Source organism: Mastigoproctus giganteus, chromosome 12 (genome assembly GCF_048544385.1).
Source record: "Mastigoproctus giganteus isolate SK-2022 chromosome 12, ASM4854438v1, whole genome shotgun sequence".
Taxonomy (NCBI): domain Eukaryota; kingdom Metazoa; phylum Arthropoda; class Arachnida; order Uropygi; family Thelyphonidae; genus Mastigoproctus; species Mastigoproctus giganteus.
Genome location: NC_143586.1, coordinates 64,177,276 through 64,199,920, shown reverse-complemented (window position 1 = coordinate 64,199,920; position 22,645 = coordinate 64,177,276). Strand labels below are relative to the sequence as shown.

Here is a 22,645-nt window from a genome sequence, read left to right as displayed (position 1 = left end):
CATGACCTGCTCTGGCAGCCTGTCTGCATTGCTCAAAAAACTTCATATCTGACTGCACAATTACTTCCAAGTCTCTTTTTTTTTTTTTTTTCCACCATTGGCAGATATAGTGAGCATCATGCATGTCCAGTAAAGTCGGAGCTGATAGTATCTTGTGATCTGGCCGTGATGCATTAAACGTGTTAAAAGTATAAAAAAAAATTACTGAAAATGTAGAAAATTCTGAAATCCTTTCTGAAAACAGATTAAAAGTATATAAAAATTACTGAAAGATCTTATTTTTCATTATTTTTAATTCAGTGAGCACTGCAGCATGCTCCATCAGAATTATAGGTTTGGTGACAAGTCGGAACTGTTCCAGATTAGAGCTGACGGTGACTTGCGAGTTAACCACGACCATGATGCTATACTGGAGGATTACTTAATGCTTTTTTAGCCACGCCGGGCATTTTTAAATTATTCTTTTCACAGTATATTCCATTTTGGGTTTGTTATTTCTGTTTCCTGCTGATCTCTCTCTCTCTCTCTCTCAGGGTACTCAAATTATTTTTAGCTGGTGCAGCATAAGCCTCAGGCATTCTTGCATCATATGGCTAATAATAATAAGCAGAAATATATGTGCATATTTGAAATTTTGCATACCTAAAACTGGAAGATGTGAAAGACTTTTTTTTTTAATTTCTGCATAATTTATATACTGTATATTTGTTTTTTTGAATATAAAGATGTGAAACAGCATGTTTTAATTTTTTTTATTAAAATGTAAAAACTTAACATGGTAACAATTCCAATTCATTAACAAAAAGATGAAATATTGGCACTGTCCAAGCAGAATTCAAAAATGTTGCAGTTCAAGCAAAGTAAAAACATTTTATAGAAATTAAGATGAAAGTTGGATTACTTGTCAGGTTTTCCACCACCACTTAGTTAATTTTTCATATTTTTGTATTCTAGCAATATTGTTCTCTGCAGCTTTATACATCTCCATATCTGCCAGGTACCTAATATTTCATCCTACAATTTACTTTGCCGACCGGGCTAGCCGAGTGGGTAAAGTACCTGCCTGGCAACCCAAAGGTCGCGGGTTCGATTCCCGCCTCGGGCTTGGATCAAAGTACTGCAAAAACCTTGGGAGGTGCAATATGGCCACAGAAGCCGATGCGCCAACAACTACCAAATCAAAAAAAAAAAAAAAAAAAACAATTTACTTTCACATGTTACTCATTCATCTACTCTTTTCTTGTCAAATATATAGGATGTTTCAAAATTACACCAGCAAGCTTTATAGGGGTTAGTTTTATGTACCAAAACATGCTTGGAAAAGTTTCCTTTCAAAGTTTCAGCCTAACTTTAATATTAGTAGAGGCATATGATGCAAGAAAGCAAGCTTATACAGCATCAGCCAAAACAAAAAAAAAACTCCTTCCCATTCACTTTGCCCCAAAAGTTTGTCCAGTTCTTTCTTGAATTTATTTAAGATATCAACTTCCACAACAACAGACGGAAGCTTGTTCCAGCAATCAACCACTTGCTGGCTAAAGGCAAATTTTTGCATATTTATTCTACAACTATCTTTCCTCAATTTGAATTTATGCCCTCTCAGGTACATAACTGAGCAAGAGGAAGAATCCCATCAGCATTGAGCTTGCTCAAACCGTTCAAGGCCTTATACACCTCAGTCAGATCACCTCACAGGTGCCTAGTCTCCAGACGCTGCAATTTGTGGAACTTAAGCCTTTCTTGGTAAGAGCAACCCCTTGTTCCCCTCACCAATCCTGTTGCTCTTCTCTGTATTCGTTCCAGCAGCTCTTCATCCTTCCTAAAATGAGGCAAACCGGTACTCAAGGTATGACCTGACCATTGCCTTATACAAGGGAATAATCACATCATTATCCCTGCTAGCAAAATTTACGTAAATCAAAACCTTATGAGCTCTACTGGCAGTCTGTGTCTGTTCGCATTGCTCAGAGAACTTCATATCTGACTGCACAATTACCCCCAGGTCTTTTTCATTCTCTACTACCGTGAGTGTAGTACCACACAGTTGGTACGTTACTCTAGGGTTACTGCTACCCATATGCAATACTTTGCATTTGTCAATGTTAAACTTCACGTTCAAATGTTCTTATTGATACAAAAAAAAAAAAAAAAAAAAAAAAAATGGTGATAGGAGTCAAGTGTAGTTCCTTAAGCAATTATAAATGATAAATAATAAACAAATTTGCCAATGTAATCAGAGAATGGCAATAACTACACTTTTTTAATTCTAAATTCCCCCTTCCCCATTTCTTCAATACTAGGTGGTAGGTGACTCTAATCAACTGATGCAATACAACCACTTTGCTTATTGGAGACTTGAAGTGGTGGAACCCATGTTTAGTCTCCAGAGCTAAGTTCCGGTCAGTCCTCTCCCATCTCTTCCATCTTGCAGTATGATTGATGTGTTTTGAGGTTATGATGAACACCATGGCGAGATCCAAACTTCCTTACATTTTGAGGGTACAGCTCTAAAATGGTGTTTGCAGGCGGGCTGCTAGTTAGTACACTGGACCGAACTTATTGGTAACTCTCTAGGAGACTTCCAGATCAGCTAATGTGTAATCTTGCTGCCTCTTCTCTGCCAAATAGTGAGGGAGGGAGTCTGAATAGTGTGTATGTTTGGGGCGTTGTCGAGGCCACGTTATGTCAAGGATCTGGATATGTTCTTACCATGTGTAAGCGTACAGCATGTCTTCTTCCCCCACCTTTTCTTACCATTGAATACACCATGAATTGTCAAACTAATAGAGCAAACTTACTGCAAAAAGATCTAAACCTCCCAAACACTTCTTAGTTCATTTCACAAATATACGTGGTCTCAATTTTCTAATCACAATGATGTCCGTTTCCACTTAGTCTGCCAATTCCCATGTACTTTTTCTGACAGAATCTCAGTTATTGGTTGATTCAACCACTGCTCACCTCAGTTGCCCAAATTATTCACTGTATGATTCCTTTTGCCTCAAAGGCGTACTTGTGCATATGTCCATTCCGATATTCCCTGTCAGAGACTTGATAATTTGGAATCTCCTCTTTTTGATCTTTTCTGGCTTAAAATCTCTCTCGTTCTGTCAAATTCATCTGCGTCTCTACCGTTCTCCCAATTCCACTAATCACTTGGAACTCTTCGACTTCCTCTCTTTGCAACTTGACTTTCCCCAGTCTAACTTTCCTAACAGTGAGGTAGTTTTCATTGGTGATTTTTAATGTTCACAACTCCAGCTGGCTTCAGTTTTCTAATCACACAGACCCAGTTGGTCGAGATACTGAGGCTTTTGCAATTACTAACGACCTCGCACAGATTGTTCATTTACCGACCAGAATACTGGAAAATCCTAACCATACAGCCAACACTCTTGATCTTTTTCTCACAAACAATCCTAAGTACACAGTCGAAGTGAGTGGTACTTTAGGAACCTCAGATGATAACTTGGTGATTATCTCTTCTCCAATGGTGCCTTTATCTCATGGCTATTCCCAACCTCATATTGTTTGGCATTACAAGAATGCAAAATGGGATGACCTGCGAGATTTCTTTTCTTCCTCTCCTTGGTCGGATTACTGTTTCAAAACTTCTGATGTCAACATTTGCTCAGATCATGTCAGTGAAATTATTTTTGTAGGGATGGAATCCTTTATTCCACACTCCACTTTAAAATCTTGTCGTTTATCTAAACTTTGGTTTTCCAATAAATGTACTAAGGCTGTTCAAGAGAAGTATGTTGCATATCGTAATTGGCTTGTTTCCAATTCTTCAGTTTCATATTCTGCCTACACCAAAGCTCGCAACAATTGCAAAGCAGTTATTAATCAATCGAAACTGGATTTTGAACAGGCTAAGAGTAGAAAACTTGCTTCTTGCCTTAATAGTAGCCAAGCATTCTGGTCTCTTGCCAAAGCTATTGGCCGCAACTTTTTCCCATCTCTGCTCCCACCTCTGTCAAAACTAGATGGTTCTATTGTCACTTCAGCCAAGGATTCATTTTTCTTCCAACCCATATATTAATGATCTTAGTAAAACACCTCCCACCATTCCCAACACGCTTCATTCAATGCCTCCTGTGGGCTTGTGTCAAAAGGATGTCAGAAGTATTTTGTAGAATCTTGATGCTAAGAATGCTCCAGGTCCTGATAGTATTTCTCAAAACGTGCTCCCGAGCTTACTCCTGTTCTTTGCCGCCTTTTTTCACTTTCTTATTCCAAAGGTGTTTTTCCTTCTGCTTGGAAATTTGCTCATATCCAGCCAGTTCCTAAAAAGGGTGACAAATCCCTTCCATCGAATTATCATCCCATTGCAATTACTTCTACTCTTTCCAAAGTAATGGAGTAATCAATTAACTGGCCAACTCTTAAACTACCTAGAAACCTTCCGTCTGATCAACGATCGCCAGTATGGATACCATCAGTGTCGATCCACTGGTGATATTCTGGCTTATATTTTGAAGGAGGCGGCAAAGGAAGTAAGCAAACCCTTAGCCATAATTATGAGAGCTTCCCTGGACTCAGGGTAGGTACCCATGGACTGGAGATGTGCAAATGTGACCCAAATCCACAAAGGAAAGATCAAAGGGAGACACAGGTAATTACAGATCTGTTAGTTTAACTTCTGTTCCAGGGAAATTAATGGAGGCACTGGTTAAAGAATCATTGCAGGATCATCTAGATAAGACTTCAGTTATAGCTTGGACACAGCATCGGTTTGTTATGGAGAAGTCTTGTCTGACTAATTTGATTGGAGGAACTAGATACAAAGAATAACTTTGATATCATATACAGTAAACCCCTGCTATTCGTGGGGGGTTTCATTCCTGAAAAATTCCACGAATACCGAAATACCGAATACCGAAAATACTGAGTTATGGCTCCCATAGTAATAAAGGGGTTCTGTTCCAAAGTATGAAATATATAAGAAAAACTAGTCTAAAATGTTGTCTATGTATGTATTATATGTACCTTCATAATATGACTATGTACATAGACAGTACATAGTGAAATGCAAGCATATGGCATCGAAATGAAAATAAGAAACAATTTAATATTAAATGTAATATTTATTAGAAATTTCAAACAAATGTTTCAATCCAGCGCCTTTGCTATAGCTAAAAAAAACTTATCCCGCAAGTGCTATCACCAGTTTCGCTAAAGTGTTGATCAAGGAATTTTGCCTTTTCACGAATGATGAGTGAACTTAAAGGAATTTTATTTTGAGTTCTTTCTTCTATCCACAGATTTAAAGCCTTTTCCCTCTTTTTTAATTTAACATCACTAGTTACAGAGCAAATTTTTGAAGCAATTAGCACATTTTCATGGACACTATGGCGGATTTTTTCTTCCGATTTTTTGATTGATCATACCGTTGACTCATAGATTTTATAATCTTTTGCAACTGACGAGACACTTTCACCATTAGAAATTTTGTCTAATAACTGAATTTTACTCGCTAATGTCATCACCTTTGATCTTTTCACAATTCCCTTATTATTCGTAGCCATATTTTTGTACGGGTTAGAAAGAACTTGTCCACAATAAAGTTACTTTCTTCCGTTAACACACTCGAAAAAGTCTGTTTTACCCTGCAAAACGGTAGACTTATCACTTTAGTAAGCGCCGACCGGGCTAGCCAGGTGGGTAAAGTGCCTGCCTGGCAACCCAAAGGTTGCGGGTTTGATTCCTGCCTCGGGCTTGGATCAAAGTACTGCAAAAACCTTGGGAGGTGCATTATGGCCACAGAAGCCTATGCGCCAACAACTACCAAAAAAAAAAAAAAAAAAACTTTAGTAAGCATATCAATTTATAAATTGATAAATTTATTCAATTTATAAGCTTATAAATTAAAAGCAAACGATGAAACCTTCCATGACAAGCGCATAACACATACTGAACAAGGATTAGCAAGAAACGTCCACGCTCTCGATTTTGTCTCCCCCACCCACTGAGCACTGTTTTAACAGGGAAAGATAATTTTAGCCACACCCATGTTTTTTTATGTCGGAAAATGTTCACGGCGCTTTAAAATTCGCATTTTTTTTAGGTTTCAATTTATATTAAATCAGCAACCGCAAATAGCGGGGGTTTACTGTATTTGGATCTTAGAAAAGCCTTTGATACTGTTGCACATGGAAGACTGCTGCACAAATTGAAGCAGTGTGGCATTGGAGGAAATTGCTGCTATGGATAAAGGGCTGGTTGAGTGGGAGAAGACAGAGTGGTAATCAATGGACACTGCTCTTCGTGGACTAATGTTATTAGTGGAGTCCCCTGGGGTTTAGTGTTGGGTCCATTGCTGTTTTCTGTATTTATAAATGATATTGATGATGGTATATCAGGCTTAATGTCTAAATTTGCAGACTATACGAAGGTTGGCAGTGTTGTTAATGACACTAATGACAGTACACTGCTGCAACAGGATCTAGAAAAGTTGAGCAGATGGGCTGAGAGGTGGCAAATGAAGTTTAACATTGACAAATGTAAAATTCTACATATGGGAAGCAGTAATCCCAGAGTAACGTATCAACTCTGTGGTACCACACTGACAGTGGTAGATAATGAAAAGGACCTGGGGGTAATTGTGCAGGCAGATATAAAGTTTTCTGAGCAGTTTAGACGCTCTGCAAGAGTAGCTCATGGTATCTTGTCAATGATATACAGGAATTTTTCTAGCAGGGATAAGGAGGTGATTATCCCCTTGTATAAGGCAATGGTCACACCACGCCTTGATACTGTATACAGGTCTGGGGGCCTCATTTTAGGAAGGATGTAGAGCTGCTGGGACGAAGTAGTGAATGGAACAAAGGTTAATCTTATGAGGAAAGGCTTAAGTTTTGCAAATTACATGTCTGGAGACTAGGCACCCACGAGGTGATCTGATCGGGGTGTATAAGGCCTTGAATGGTTTGAGCAAGTTCAATGCTGATGGCATTCTTCTTCTTGCCCTGATTAATCGCCTGAGGGGACAAATTCAAATTGAGGAAAGACAGTTGTAGAATAGATGTGCTGAAATTTGCCTTTAGCAGCGGGTGATTGATTGCTGGAACAAACGTCCCTCTGTCTTTGTAGAAGTTGACAGCTTAAATAAATTCAAGGCAGAACTAGACAGACATTTGGGGGAATTGGATGGGTGAAATGGGAGGGGGTTTTTTTTGGCTGATGCTGTATAAGCTTGCTTTATTGCATGCCTCTGCTAATGCTAATATGAAATTTTTATAAAATATGCCAGTGCATTCTATGTATTGATGTACATGTATATTGTTTTACATTAAGATTTTACACAATGGGAATATGTACTTAGTCAAAGCTTAATAAAACATAATAAAGTTGTTTTATGATTTTACACAATGCATATTATTATTACACACATTTTAATATGTCAGTGTTTTAAAAGTTATATATATTCTCATTGTGGCATTTATTCTGATAATAATGAGTTGTATTATAATCTTGAAATGTCATTCCATTAAAATTTTGTGCTTCTTGTGTTAGTTTTTCTGCTTAGAGCTAAATATTTGAAATAAAAAGCACTTCATCCATGTGAAATTGTATGAAAATATATGCATTGTTAACAGTACTATGTTTTATGGATTTTAAGGTGCGTTCACATATTTATATGCATAAATACCTATTGTCTAATATAGTCCCCAACCATAAGATGGCCATTTCAGTGCTTGTCTTCACTGTGTCCATCTGTCCCAGTGGATGGATTTTCATGAAATTTTACATTTAATGCTTTTCGAAAGATTTGTTGAACTATACGAAATTTCATTAATGTTGGACAAATAGAAATCCAGCAATTATTATTTACTTTTCATATACAGTTTGTACATAAAAAAAGAAATTCATATATTAACCATAGTTTTAATGCAGTTGTTGGCCTACACAGTCTGCACATTTTATGTATATTGTTGTGTAAGACTCATGAATATGTGTTACTTGTGACGCCACATTCATAATGTCAGTTGTAAAGATATATATAATTAAACAATAAAATAACACTTAATGAAACTTTATATTAAGTTTTAAGTGTCTGTAAAGTTATAATATTAGTAATTAATCCATAAGAAGATAGCTATATAACTTTATATTTCTTTTAATCACAAAAAAAGAAGACAAAGATTCAATTAATTTAAGAAAAAAATGAACATGCCTGAAATGCATGTTCATTAAAACCAAGTTAGATAATGTATGCATTGCATACATTATCTAACTTGTTTTTTTTTCTCTCTTCTTTTCTTTTTCAAAAAATTAGAAATCAAATGGTTTAGATATTGACTATCTTTATTGTATTTATTTTATTTAATTTTAATTTATAAATTGCAAGGTCTGAATAGTGATTCTCATATACATTCAAATTAATATATATAGCATGCTGTATATAATTAGTATCATTTATTTGCTATTGCACCATTTCAAAAAACCATACTATAAGACTAAACTAACATGTGCTTTTATGTATTATTGCAACTATATACAGGGAAAGTAAAAAAAAAGATAATTTTCATATGTTTAATGTGAAGAAACCAGTGAGCCTACAATCACGTAATATGCACTAATCATTAGAAAAATTCAAAGTTTAATTTGCATTGATGTGGGATAGTGTTTCTCTCTTTCATCATGAGGAACGACCTTGTTATGACAATGGCAACTCCACAACAAAAGGCATTTTGCATCCTGCATTTTGTGAAGGCAAACTATGTTACAATGGACATTCATATATGTTTTGGAATTGGTCCAGCTAGAAGCAGCATTTACTGTTGGTATAAATAGTTTGAAGAAGATAGTTGTATCTGTAAACAGAAAAGCACTAGTTGCTGTCATGTATCGGAAGAGAATGTGGACTGAATTCAAGCCTTCCAGCGAAGTCCACGAAAATGAAGTACCAAGACATCCTTGAGTTATACTATGCCATACATTTGCCCTAGACGACTGTATGGCACGTTCTGTACAAACAGTTATACCTTATGGGTTACATTTTGAAGTTGGTGCAATCCCTAAAACCCAACAACAAGGTTAAATAATATGATATCTCTATACAGATGTAAGCTGATGTGAAAGATGAATTTGAAACCTCCCCAAACTTCTGTGATGATTACAAAGTTAAATAATACGATTTATCCATACAGATGCAAGCTGACATGAAAGATAATGAATTTGCAACCCCCGATCTTCAGTGATGACGACAAAATTAAATAATACATTTTGTCTATACAGGTGCAATCTGATGTGAAAGATGAAAAATTTTCAACTTGCTTGATCTTCAGTGTTGAAGCAACATTTCATTTAAGTGATAAAGTGAACCTCCATAATGGGCACATCTGGGACACTGAAAATTTGCATCACATTGTAGAGCATGAACGGGATTCACCAAAAGTGAACGTCTTTGTGCGATTTCACAACAGAAGATCTACCTCCCATTTTTATATGTGGAAAACATAAATACTGGGATTACCTGTCAGGACATGCTAGTGAACTGGCTTTTCCCTCAGAAGACTGCATTTTACAGCAGGATGGTACTCTGCCTCATTTCTTTTGTGAAGTCTGCTGTAACCTCATTGAAACTCTTCACACTGCTGGATTAGAAGTGCTATGGTTACTGACCTGTCCTTTCACAATTGACTTCCCAGTTCTCCAGACCTGATTCTGTGCAACTTCTTTCTTTGGGTGGGGTATGTGAAGAACATTGTCTACAGACCACCCCTGCCACATAATTTTCAGAATTAAGATAATGGATCATTACAGTGGTAGCAGCTGTAAACATGGGCATTCTGGAGAAAGTATGGCAGGAATTCAATTATCTACTTGAGTGCTGCCATAGGATGCCTACAAAACTTTAAGCTGTGAAAATTTGAGCTTTTCTAATAGGTTGTGTGTATTACATGATTGTAAGCTCACTTGTTACTTGACAATAAACATGTGAAAGTGTATCATTCTTTTTGAATTGCCCTGTATATGACCAGAGTGCTCTGGATCTAGGTGCCATTGTTTAGAGTAAAAGCAAGATTTAGTATAGATCTGCAGGTTTCATAGCCAGATGCTCAGGATTGTTTGAGAATTTGGAAACTTCTCAGGGTGTTAATTAAACTTAATTTGTATTATATTTTACTGTTCCATCAGGTGCAAAAAGGCCATCCCTGTTGGGGATGGCCTTTTTGCACCTGATGGAACTTGAACAAAAATCTTGCTATTGGACACCAACAGGTTACCAGCAGTAAATAAACTATATATTTCTTCTGCAACTCTTGTGAAAGTGTGTGCTAAACAAGTCTTGTGAAGCAATGAAGGGAATAATTTTAAGAGTTTTCTTCATTTTCATATTACTTTAAATTTGGCAAATAATGCTAAAAATGCAGATAAATCTACCAAGAGTATACTGTAAATAGATTATTCAGTCTCTGGTTTGGCATTGTCATTTGCCCTGAAAACAGAAAATGAATGATTGAAGAAAAGGGTGCTGGACTAAATTGACAAATGGGTAAGGGAGCTGATGTTGTTCATCACTTATGTGGTATGAAATACTGGTAAATAAAGAACAACCTTTGGGAAATGGTAAATTTTAAAAATTTACCACATTTTTCAGTATTGACAGCCAAATGGGGTGTATAAAGATAGTTTTTCTATTTCTCATGTTCATTATTACAGTATGAAGAAAAAATTGCTTCCCAAAAACTCAGTACTTTTTCATTACACTGTTTTATCATTCAAGCAAAACATATCAAATCTTAACATAAATCAGTTTAATCAGGGGAACAATTTGTGTGTATGGCAATATGTATATTTCTTCACTTTGTGTATAAATTTCCTATTTTTGTTACTGTGTAGCAATGCCACTGGAAAACCCATACACTAGTTAAAGTATAGACAGGGCAAATTAGCATAATAATGGAGAAAAGGCATTTTAAGACTAATAGTTTTCCTCCAAAAATCCAAGTTTTAATAATATTAATAAGTTTAACAATTAAGATATACCCATATGTACAATCCTATTCTAATTTTGCCATAATAATAATAATTAACAATTAATTAATATATAAGTCATAATGACAATTACTAATGTATATTCAACTGTAAAGAACTTGCTATAATGAAAAATTCTTGATGTATTCTACAATGAATATGTGTACATTAGAGAAAGATTAATCAAGTTATGTGACTGATTTATACATATTTTGCTTCAATTTTCACCAATCTTGGTTTGGCTATGATACAAATTACATAGCATATATTACATAATCATTAATTATATCTGAAATTATTTTCTCATCTAGATTGAATTCTCATTTATGTTTATTTTTATTTTGTTTCATGTATAGTCTGAGAAACCTTTACATAAATGTGAAGTTTTTGTTGAGAAAATAAATTAGTTCCTAACATAATTATGAAATATTAATTGACTGCAAAATTACCATTTTGAAAAGGTTGATGTTTATGTATAATCTATTCTAAATGATAATTTTCTTGTTATTAAATATATTTTTAGATTGATCTAGAACGTCCTCTTGAAGAACAGGGCCCTTTCGTTGCAATTGTTCACAAGTTGTCAGATGCAGTTGTTAAAGCAGAACAAGGTGATTTGCAGTCTAAGATGACTTGCCTGGCTTTTGAGGTAAAATTTTTATTTCTGTGTTCAGAAATTGCATAAATTAGTGAAAATTTATCTAGATTCAGCTGAACTTATCCTGAGAATTGGCCCTGATATGGAGGTTTACACATGGTGTCTTCAAGACCCTTCATGATTTCAGTGATGCCATGCTCTTTGTCTATTTGGTCTATGCAGCCGAAACTCTCAGTACCATTTCAACAAAAATGGTTTCTTTGATTTCTCAATTGAAAATTCCAGAAATCTCCTTTAGTTATTGTACAAACAGGAAAAATGCAGGGTCAAATTAAGCTCTATTCTGGATAATTATATGCACTTAAAAACAAGAATTCAAAATCAGCAGAATCTCTTGCATTCAGTTATTGAAGCATACTGGCTTTGTTTTATGGCACTCCAGTTGTTGATACCCTCTCTTGCTTTTTGTTTTTGAAGAGTCTTGCTGGCATCCAATTGTTTGTGAAAGGGGTGTGTTGTTTAATTTTTCTTCTTTGTATGTCCATTGAACTTTCAGTATTGCCAATGGTGGCAACTGTTGCCTATAAATTGAGATATCTGCTCTCATTAAGTACTGAGGCTCACAAACTATCTAACTGTGCTAAAAGGAACCAGAAGATCTCCAGGGATCTGAGGGTTTATTCCATACAATTGTATCTTTAGGGTGTGTGTGTCAGTTTCTCATGAGCAAATGACATGCAGCATTTCACCTATACATTCCCTCCATTAGTTTCTTCCTTGAATTTATTTAAGCTATCAATTTCCACAACAACAGATGGAGGTTTGTTCCAGCAATCAACCACCTGCTGGCTAAAGGCAAACTTCCATACATCTATTCTGAAACTGTCTTTCCTCAGTTTGAATTTATGCCACCTTATGTTTGTACTCTGAGCAAGAGGAAGAATCAGCATTGAGCTTGCTCAATCCATTGGTGCACTATGGCCATAGTTGCCGATGCACCTAATAAATCCCGAAACAAACAAGCTCAATCCATTCAAAGCCTTAAAAACCTCAGTCAGATCACCTCACAGGTTCCTAGTCTCTAACCACAGCAATTTGTGCAGAATTTAAGCTTTTTCTTCCCTAAACCAATCTCATTTCCCTTCTCTGTACTCGTTCCAGCAGCACTGCATTCTTCCTAAAATGAGGCCTCCATACCTGACCTGTATGCAGTATGCAAGGTGTGCCCTGACCTTATATGGTGGGATAATCACCTCCTTATTCCTGTTAGAAAATTTCCTGTATATCATTGACAGAACCCCATGATCTGTCCTGGCAGCCTCTGCACTGCACAGAGAACTGCATATTTGACTGCACAATTACCCCCAGATCTTTTTCATTCTCCACTGGTGCCTCGGTAGCCAAGTGGGCAGGAGCAGCAGTGCGTAGTACACGCTTCTTGATTAGACCGGGGTTCGAGCCAGTGACCACCAAATACGGAGGATGCGAAAAGGTTGGCATGACCACCGCATATCCCCGGAGCAATATGGCCTTAGTTGCTAATGCTCCTAAAATCCAAATAACAACAACATTCTCCACTTCTCTGAGTGTAGTACCACGCAGTTGGTACTTTTTTTTGGTTACTACCCATATGCAGTACTTTGCATTTTTCAATGTTAAACTTCGGTTGTCACTTCTCAGCCCATCTGCCTAACTTTTCTAGATCCTGTTGCAGTAGCATACTGTCTTTACTGTGATTAACATTCCTCCCAACCTTTGTATCATCTGCAAACTTGCAGAATATATAAAGGTTGGGAGAATTGTTAATGACAGTAAAGATGTACCTTCATCGATATCATTGATAAATACACAAAACAACAATGGGCTCAGCACCGAACCCTGGGAGACTCCACTAATAACATTAGTCCACATAGAGCAGTTTCCATTTATTACCAATCTCTGCCATCTTCCACTCAGCCATCCCTTTATCCATTGCAGCAACTTGCTCTTAATGCCATACTGCTCCAATTTGTAAAGCAGTCTTCCCTGTGCAACAGTATCAAAAGCTTTCCTGAAATCCAAGTATATGATATTATTTTTTCCATCCAGTTCCTTTGTGATCACATCATAGTATCCAATCAAATTGGTCAGAGATGACTTCTCCGTAACAAACCCATGCTGTGTCTGAACTATTACTGCTGTCTTGTCTAGATGAACCTGCAATTCTTCTTTAACCAGCGACTCTATTATTTTCCCTGGAATAGAAGTTAAACTAACAGGTTTATAATTATTTGTGTCACTCTTGGAACCTTTGTAAATTGGGGATGCATTTGCACATCTTCAGTCCATGGGGGACCGTCCTTGAATCCAAGGATGCTCTCATAATTATGGCACTTGGTTTGCTTACTTCCCGTGCCGCCTCCTTCAATATAACTGGATAGATTCCATCCACCCCAGGTGCCTTTTTTATGTTTAACTTCAATTTCTCCTCTACTTCATTACAGAATTCATCATGTGTGAATGTAAACTTCAAAATACTTCTTCAGTTTGTCAGCTATCTGTGCAGGATTATCAACAGTCAAACCATCAACATCAAGCCTACCAATCTGATTCATCCCCTTCCTTCTAGAGTTTACATAAGTAAAGAAGCCTTTGTTGTTTTTCTTTGCATCCTTTGCCAAGGATTTCTTGTAATCAGCCTTCGCTAGCCTAACTTCCTTTGTGACTTGATTACAGACTAGCTTATATCTGCCTTAGGTTTCTGTGTAACCTGATAATTTATATGCATCCCATTCATTTTTCTTCTTTCCCATGAGCCTCATTATTTCATCTGACATCCAATTAGGTCTAAATCTTGAACAGTATTTCTAAGTTGGTATGAAAAGCCTGGTAGCTTCCAAGATTAATTCTTTGAAGGTTTCCCATTTACAGTTCACTGTTTTTAACATCAGTTGATTCCACTGCATAGAATTTAAAAACCTGCTGAGACTACTGTAGTCGCCTTTTATGAAAGCAAAAACTCTTTCCTTTACCCATGTTGGTAGTTACAGCTTTAAGTAAATCCCACATCAGTACATTGATCACTGTCTCCTAGTAGTTACTTTATCTGCAAATTCTTAATGCATGAATAATCACTGCTGATAATCAGATCAAGAGTATTACTCCCTCTGGTTACCCCAAGAACTTGTTTCTGTAGCAAACAATCCTCCAATAAATCCACAAAAGTCTTGCTGGTGTTTGAGTGACCAAGCAACAAGTTCCAGTCTATATCTGGAAAGTTAAAATCCCCTATTACAAGACATTCTGATGTACTGGTCCACTCTATTTCTGTGCACAATTGTTTGTTGTACTCATTAGACCTATAACACACTCTTACTGTCATTTTCCCTTTCTTATTTCTTATGTCACACCAAACTGATTCAACAATGCATTGCCCACCAATTTCAACTGGATGCACTTCCTTAGATTTTGTTTCTTAACTAACAGCTTAACCATTCCTCCCTTCCCACCCTGTCTATCCTTTCTGTACACATTGTACTCTCCAAATTCCAATTTTGCACTGCTTATATCTATGTGAAACCATGTCTCTGATATCCAACAATATCTGCATTTGATGTCTTGACCAGCACTTCAAATTCATCAAATTTATTTACTATACTTCTAACATTGGTGTACATGCAAGTATACCCACACCTGTTTCTAAGGCGGCTCCGTAGCCAGGTGGGCAGGAGCAGCAGTGCGTAGCACACGCTTCTTGATTAGACTGGGGTTCGAGCCTGTGAGCCACCAAACATGGTGGATGTGGAAAGGTCATGGAATGACCACCGCAGTAATATGGCCTTAGTTGCTAATGCTCCTAAAAATCAAATAACAGCAATAACAACAAATAACCTGTTTCTACTCTTAGTTACCCTAACATAACCCATGTATTTACTTGTTTCATGCCGACTCCAAGCAGTTCTTGAAATCTCCAACTTGGTCTCTAGGCTGCTGCTCGTTCCAATAGAAGCAGTGCAAGAATCACTTTTGCCTCTGCCTGTGGCTACTGTTGATCTTTTATTCTGTGAATCCCCCCATCTAGCTGTTTTCTGACCCACCTAACACTGCCTCGATATCGTCAGCAAATATTCTTGCACCTTTTCTTTTTAAATGCATCCTATCCCTGTAGAAGCAATCTATCTTGTTAGCAAGTACAGACCATGCTGAAAAAAATTCTATCCGATGAGCTTTGCACAATCTCACCATGGCCGAAACTATTGACAAGGCTTTCATCATATACTCCCTCCTGTTGTGGTTGGGCAGAATTGCAGACACTTTCAAATTTAACCCTAACTTGTGACTTTTTTTTAACATTGACCTGTACTTGTTAAGTAAATCTGCAGATCTCTTGAGATCATTAGTGCCAACGTGTACAACAGTATCATCTTTTGTGCCTTTGAAAGATATCTGTTCTACAACATCATCAACTTTTGCCTCTGGCAGACATACCATGGGCCTGTTTCTCCTATCATTTTTTGCATAATATATTCCCCGTCTCCCCGACAGTAGTCACCAACAATAACTAGCTCCTGTGGTACCAGTGCATTCTGTTTTGGAGATTGCCGCCGTGTTGCCTGATGCAAAGGAATGAGCTCTGGCATTGAGTTGGGCAGCTGAGAGCTTGATAAGACCCTCATTAATTTCTTCGAGGGCATCTACACTACACCGCAAATTCTCATAGACTCCCATCAGAATGCTGAGTTGATGCCTATTTTCTTCACACTCTCTGCACCTAGAGCACACAAGGACATCCTCCTTGACTAGATCATGTCCTGTTCCAGATAGTTCTACAGACATTTCACATTTCGTGCATTTTTTAGACTGTGATGCATTGGAAAATCCCCCCTTCGGTTCTCCCCAAGCCATAGCACTCCCGCTATTTTCGGCCCTTTGCTTTGCTGCTCTAGTCTGGGTCATATTTCCGTTTAAATACAATTTAATTAACAATGAATTTTAATAATATTAATAAATTTTACTGATTAATTGATAATACTACACAAAGCTAATAGATTTCTAATACCGTGCTACGTATGACGCTATCTAGTTTTACGTTAAACCTTGCACTATCTAGTTTGAGATATAGGTTACGCTATTCTGCATCAATCTAATGTACTATAACAATGGTGACAAGTTACAAATGCTAAAATCTATGAACACTAAGTATTAACTTTCAAAATTGCTATCTAAATTAAATTGCCGACCGGGCTAGCCGGGTGGGTAAAGCACCTGCCTGGCAACCCAAAGGTCGCGGGTTCGAATCCTGCCTCGGGCTTGGATCAAAGTACTGCAAAAACCTTGGGAGGGGCATTATGGCCACAGAAGCTGATGTGCCAATAACTACCAAAGGAAAAAAAAAAAAGAAAAAAAAAAAAAAAACTATCTAAATTCAAATTAAACCAAGGAGTGTGTCTAGAACTATAAAGCTACTTCTAGAAAATAAATTAATGTGACAATTAAGTCAATAAAACAGCTAAATATTTATAAAAAAAAACTTAGCGTCTGCTGGAGCTGCAAAATCTTGTCCAGCACGTGGATAACCTCGTGCCCAGGATATCCTCTTTCTAAAGTAATGGAGAAATCAATTAACTGCCAACACCTAAACTGTCTAGGAACCTTCCATCTGATCAGTGATCGCCAGTATGGATTCCTTCAGTGTCGAACCACTGGTAATATTTTGGCTTATGTTACCCATCTACGGACAAATTCAATTGAAAAGTTTGGTGAAACTAAAGCAGTTGCGCTGGACTTTTCAAATTCTTTTGATCTTGTTTGGCATAAAGGTCTTCTAAATAAGCTTCCATCTTATAGTTTGCCAATTGTTCTTTCTAATTGGGTATCTAGTTTTCTCTCTGACCAAAAAAGAAACCTTGCACTGCTTAAACAGCTTCAACTTCTTGAATATCCATTACCAGTCCTTAAATGCCGATATCCAGGTAATTCTCCAGTTGGGGACAAAGATAACTTAGTTGATTTCAATCCTAAACATCAGTCCTGTCTTACATCTTGCAAAAGGGATTCTTCTGCTTCTATGCTTATCTTTGATGACACTCAAATTTCTAGGCAAGATCATATATCTCTGTTGGGGATTACCCTGACTTCTAGTCTCTCTTGGTATAAGCACATTACAAATATTGCTTTCTCTGCATAAAAAAAAAAAACTGAGTTTTCTCTTGTGCCTTCAGCATTACTTTTCTTCCAAATAGCTGTTCACTCTGTACAAATTTCAAATCTGCCTCGCCACGGAATATTGTTCCCACATATGGAGCAGTGCCCCTAAAACCTCTCAGGCTTTTAGATTTCATTCAGAAATATCTAATTATAAACGGGTAGTAAACTGCGATCTTACTGCATTTTCCATATTAACGATAGCTAGAGCTCTATGGGTTTTTATTATTAATGTGAAATGTTGTTCCCCTTCCACGAAATCTTCAGTTGTATTAAAAACAAATTTTCAGAATCTTCTCTTCATTCCTATTTTTTAAGCTTCGTAAACTTGTCTCACTTGTGCAATTTGTGCTTCCCGTGTTCGTTGTTATTGATTGCTTATCTTTTTTACTGTTTTAAATTTAAAAAAAAGAAAATGACAGTGAACAGATATCAAACTTTATATCTTGTCAAGGTAAAGTGCTATATTTACTGTAATATTTATTTATTAGAAATTTAAAATATTTAAACCTGTTAGCAATTTTATTGGGTTTCTAACTTTTTTTTTTTTAGTGTTTTACTTACCAGACTGAACTTTTTTTTTTTTTTTTTTTTTTTAGTGCTCTACCCCTATCCCTATTTTTCCCATAAGCCTTGTTGTTTTTAATATGCGAAATACCATAACATGGAGATTTTTCGGAACACGTTATAGCAGAACTGACCGTACTATTTATGACTAACTTTTAAGATCCTATTCTGGCTCCTGTCTAGATGTTTATCTATGTTAGGCAAACATCTAGTTTATCACTGTTAACACAGACACACAATTTAAACCCTGAAAAATTGTTTTGATTTTTTATTAAATGACATGGAATTTTTGTAGTGTAACACATTTTAAATACATATTCTGAACTAAATTATGTAGTTTAAATAATTTTACACTTAAATCAAGCCCTAAATGTGTCTCATCCAGAAGTCAGAGGGACTATCTAAATAAAAATCTAGTCTGAGATCTGAAAAATGAAGAGAATAATGTTACTCTTTGCTTATTCAGGTGAATTTGTCTTTGTTAATCCTTGTACCCACTATTATTGCAGACTTTTTTTTTTTTTCCCCCCCTAAAGGAATATGTGAGCAAGAATCCAGAGATCATCGTTATTGACCCATTATCAAATGTTAGGAAGCTTCTTGATCGTTATAGACAGTACAAATTAGTAGAAGATAGTAAATTTCACAAAGAAGGTAAGTTTTTTTGTTTCTTATTTAGACTATTGTGTTTTTTTTAATTTCTTTATTATGAGTAATAACTGATGATATTAATGATGAGGGGGGCATAAATTCAAATTGAGGTAGGATGGTTACAGGATAAATGTGCAGAGGTTCGCTTTCAGTTAGCGGGTGGTTGATTGTTTGAACAAACTTCCATCCATTGTTTTGGGAAGTGGGTAGTTTTGAATAAATTCAAGGAATAACTAAACAAATTATTGGAGGTGATGTTGGTGTTTTTTTTTTTTTTTTTTTTTTTGCTGATGTTATATAAATTTGCTTTCTTGCATCATATGCCACTGCTGATTAATAAATGTAATGATAATATTATTATTATTTGCATGACAATTTAATTGATAATTATAAGGACATAGTTCTGTCCCTAGACATAGGAGGTACTGGGTTCTTGAAATTCTTTGAATTAACTCTTTGAAATTATTTGAATTAATTAAAGTTTGAAGGTTTCTGCAGACTTTTTTTTATTGGGGATGGGTGAGGGGTGGACACAATCATGCTATAGTAGTTAAATAATTTAGGTGGAATAGATTTGAATAGTGGCGTGAAAAGTATTTGTTGATGTCCTTCCTTCAAGAGGCTTTAAGAGTTCTGGAAAACTGCTAGTTGTAGTCTGTTTTTGCATATCATCAATAAAATGCAGATGTGCAAAGTACTTGCATACATTTCAAGGATTTGTGTGTGAAGTCATATAAGCTAGTGAGCCTTCTGTCATTGGAAGGATATGTAGAGATTAAATACAAGGGCTGTTCAGTAAAGAGCGATCATAATTTTTCATGAACAACTGCTTGCTGTTTCTCGTCACCACCAAATACGGAGGATATGGAAAGGTCAGGGAATGACCACCGCATATTCCGGAGCAATATGGCCTTAGTTGCTAATGCTCCTAAAAACCAAATAACAAACAAACAAACTTGCTGTTTCTAGCTGAGCTGCAGAATTTAAGACCAAACCAAGTTGCATCACATAGCAACTGCACAGCTGACTCGTGTGCATGGTGTTGACCTTGGTGGTTGGTCAAGTTTATGCCTGTTCAGTTTTGCCTATAATAACAATGGACTTGACATGCATGAAAAACAGTTCTGCTCTCAAATTTTGTTTCCATATCAAGAAAACATCAACTGAGGCATATGGAATGTTAAAAGAGGCTGGTGGTGAATCTGCACTTCTATATAGCACAGCTTACAGGTGGTTTAGACTGTTTAAAGATGGATGTGATTCTATCACAAAAATTGGCTGGCCTGGAGTTGCAACCACTACTGTCACCACAGAAACCATAAACAATTGCTTCTGTAATTGTGAGAGAAGATTTTATATAACAGTAAGGCAACTGGCAGAGAAGTTGAGAATATCAGTAGGTAGTAAGTAAGTTTGCATGGAAGTTTGTCAGGAGCTGCAACAGATGGTTACTAAATATGGCAAGGTTCTGCACAAGGTGATAATGGCAGATGATATGATGCTTCATAATTTTTGATCCAGATAGTAAGCAACTAAGCTCTGTTTGTAAGTGACATTGCCAACACTGAAAAAAGCAAAACATGTGGCTTCTGCAGGAAAGGTTATGGTCATCTCTTTTTGTGACATTCAAGGAATGGTTTACCAGCATGCTGTGCCATATTATATGACTGTTATGGGACATTAGTACAGAATTATACTGCACAATCACATGTCACAAATGACCACAACTGCATGCAGATTGGTAGATGCTACATCACGACAGTGTGAGACCTCACATTACTCATACTGTCATTAAGTACTTAGCCAGCATTAATATCAGATATATTCCCCATCTACCCTATAGCCCTGACCTTGAACCCTGTGATTTTTTTTTTTTTTTTTTTTTTTTGTATTTACAAAATTAAAGTAACTATGGGCAAAAAGTTTCCAGTCATTAGAAGTTGTAAAGACATCGGAGATGTTTCTCAAATGCATGTCAAGAAAGCCTTCTACCATGTTTTTGAAGAGTGGCAGAAATGTTGAAATAAGTGCATTTCATGAAATGGGGACTACTTTGAAAAGGATCATCAAAATATGGATGATCAATAAAGATATGTTGTAAAAAAATCATTGTGATCATTCTTTATTGAACAGCCCTCATAGTTTCTAATATTCAAGAAACTGTAGCTAGGACAACAAGCTTTAATAATTCTAAGGGATGTGTTAGCATATTTAACAATACAAGAATACCTATGGCGAACTGTATTTATAGTAAACAATACGAGAATACTTATGGTGAACTGTATTTATAGTAAACAATACGAGAATACTTATGGTGAACTGTATTTATAGTAAACAATACGAGAATACTTATGGTGAACTGTATTTATAGTAAACAATACGAGAATACTTATGGTGAACTGTATTTATAGTAAACAATACGAGAATACTTATGGTGAACTGTATTTATAGTAAACAATACGAGAATACTTATGGTGAACTGTATTTATAGTAAACAATACGAGAATACTTCTGGTGAACTGTATTTATAGCAATGTTGATAAAATTAATGAATTTAATAATAGTATATATCACTGCATTTCATTTTTTCTCAAGTACACTCTGGTTCTGTTACTTACAAGGTTTGGTATAGATAACAGCATTATCCTGGAGTTAAGCTACGTTGCTAATTTCATTATTGTAAATGATATTAGTGCCTCCAAATATTACTTCTCTAATCCAACCAATGGACCAACGTCTTATTGCAACATTTAAAGCTTACTACATAAGCAACACCCTTTCCCAAGCTTTAAAGCCATCAACACTGGTGAAAATGTACTGAGCCTAATGGAGTTTTGGAAATCCTACATTTCAAGTGCCTGGGATGAAGTGACCCAGAAACCATGAATGGAGTGTGGAGGAAAGTTTGGAAGGATTCCATAAAGGATTCCCAAGAACCTTATGATTCGGTTGAGAATGTAAAGTGCAAATTATTGAGCTTGGAAAAGAAGCAGGATTGGACAAAATTGACGATGTACAAGAGATGACCAACAATGACAGGGATGGCCTATCTAATGAAGAACTCGTGGAAATGACAAAAGAACAAGAACATGCAATTGAGGGAGAAGATGATCAAGATCCTACAGATGAAGAACCGATAAAGTCGCTGACTTCAAAAGGACTTAGTGAAGCTTTTGAACACTTTGAAAAAATGTGTGATTGTTTTCGGGAGAATGACCCTGACATGGAACGAAGTTCCAAGCTAAAAAAATTTAAAAAAAGAATTGAATTCCTACATGATATTGTACAACGAAAGGAAGAGGGATAAAGTATAACCCAAAATTGACGCATTTTTCAGTCCAAAGATGCGGAAACTCGACAGCCCAGGGCCATCAGATTAATAAATTCATGATTTTAATTGGCTTTTAATTTTGATATGTTATGTAGTTACTTCCACATAATTATACAGGGTTGTTAAAAGTATCCCTATGTAGAGGGCCCTGGAGCAAGTTCTAAGACTCGTACTGAAGAGAAATTGGGACAACAGGTACAATAATGTGCTCACCATTTATTGGAAAAAAAAATTAGTTACAAAATTTGTCACTGTATGGCACGTAACTACCTTAGTTATGATTATGCAAATAACTTATGTTATTTGCATAATCGTAAGTTATTGCCACA

General features: G+C 36.3%; 1 protein-coding gene across 1 annotated transcript in view; it reads left to right on the top strand.

Annotated features, from left to right (window-relative positions):
- The window catches only part of LOC150077126 (inositol-tetrakisphosphate 1-kinase-like), a 126,880-nt gene that overhangs the window by 63,863 nt on the left and 40,372 nt on the right, over positions 1-22,645 (top strand). The window contains exons 3-4 of the mRNA XM_090386919.1: positions 11,510-11,635; positions 18,871-18,988. Of these exons, the coding sequence (XP_090243045.1) occupies positions 11,510-11,635; positions 18,871-18,988 (244 nt within the window). The remainder of the gene's footprint in view (positions 1-11,509; positions 11,636-18,870; positions 18,989-22,645) is intronic.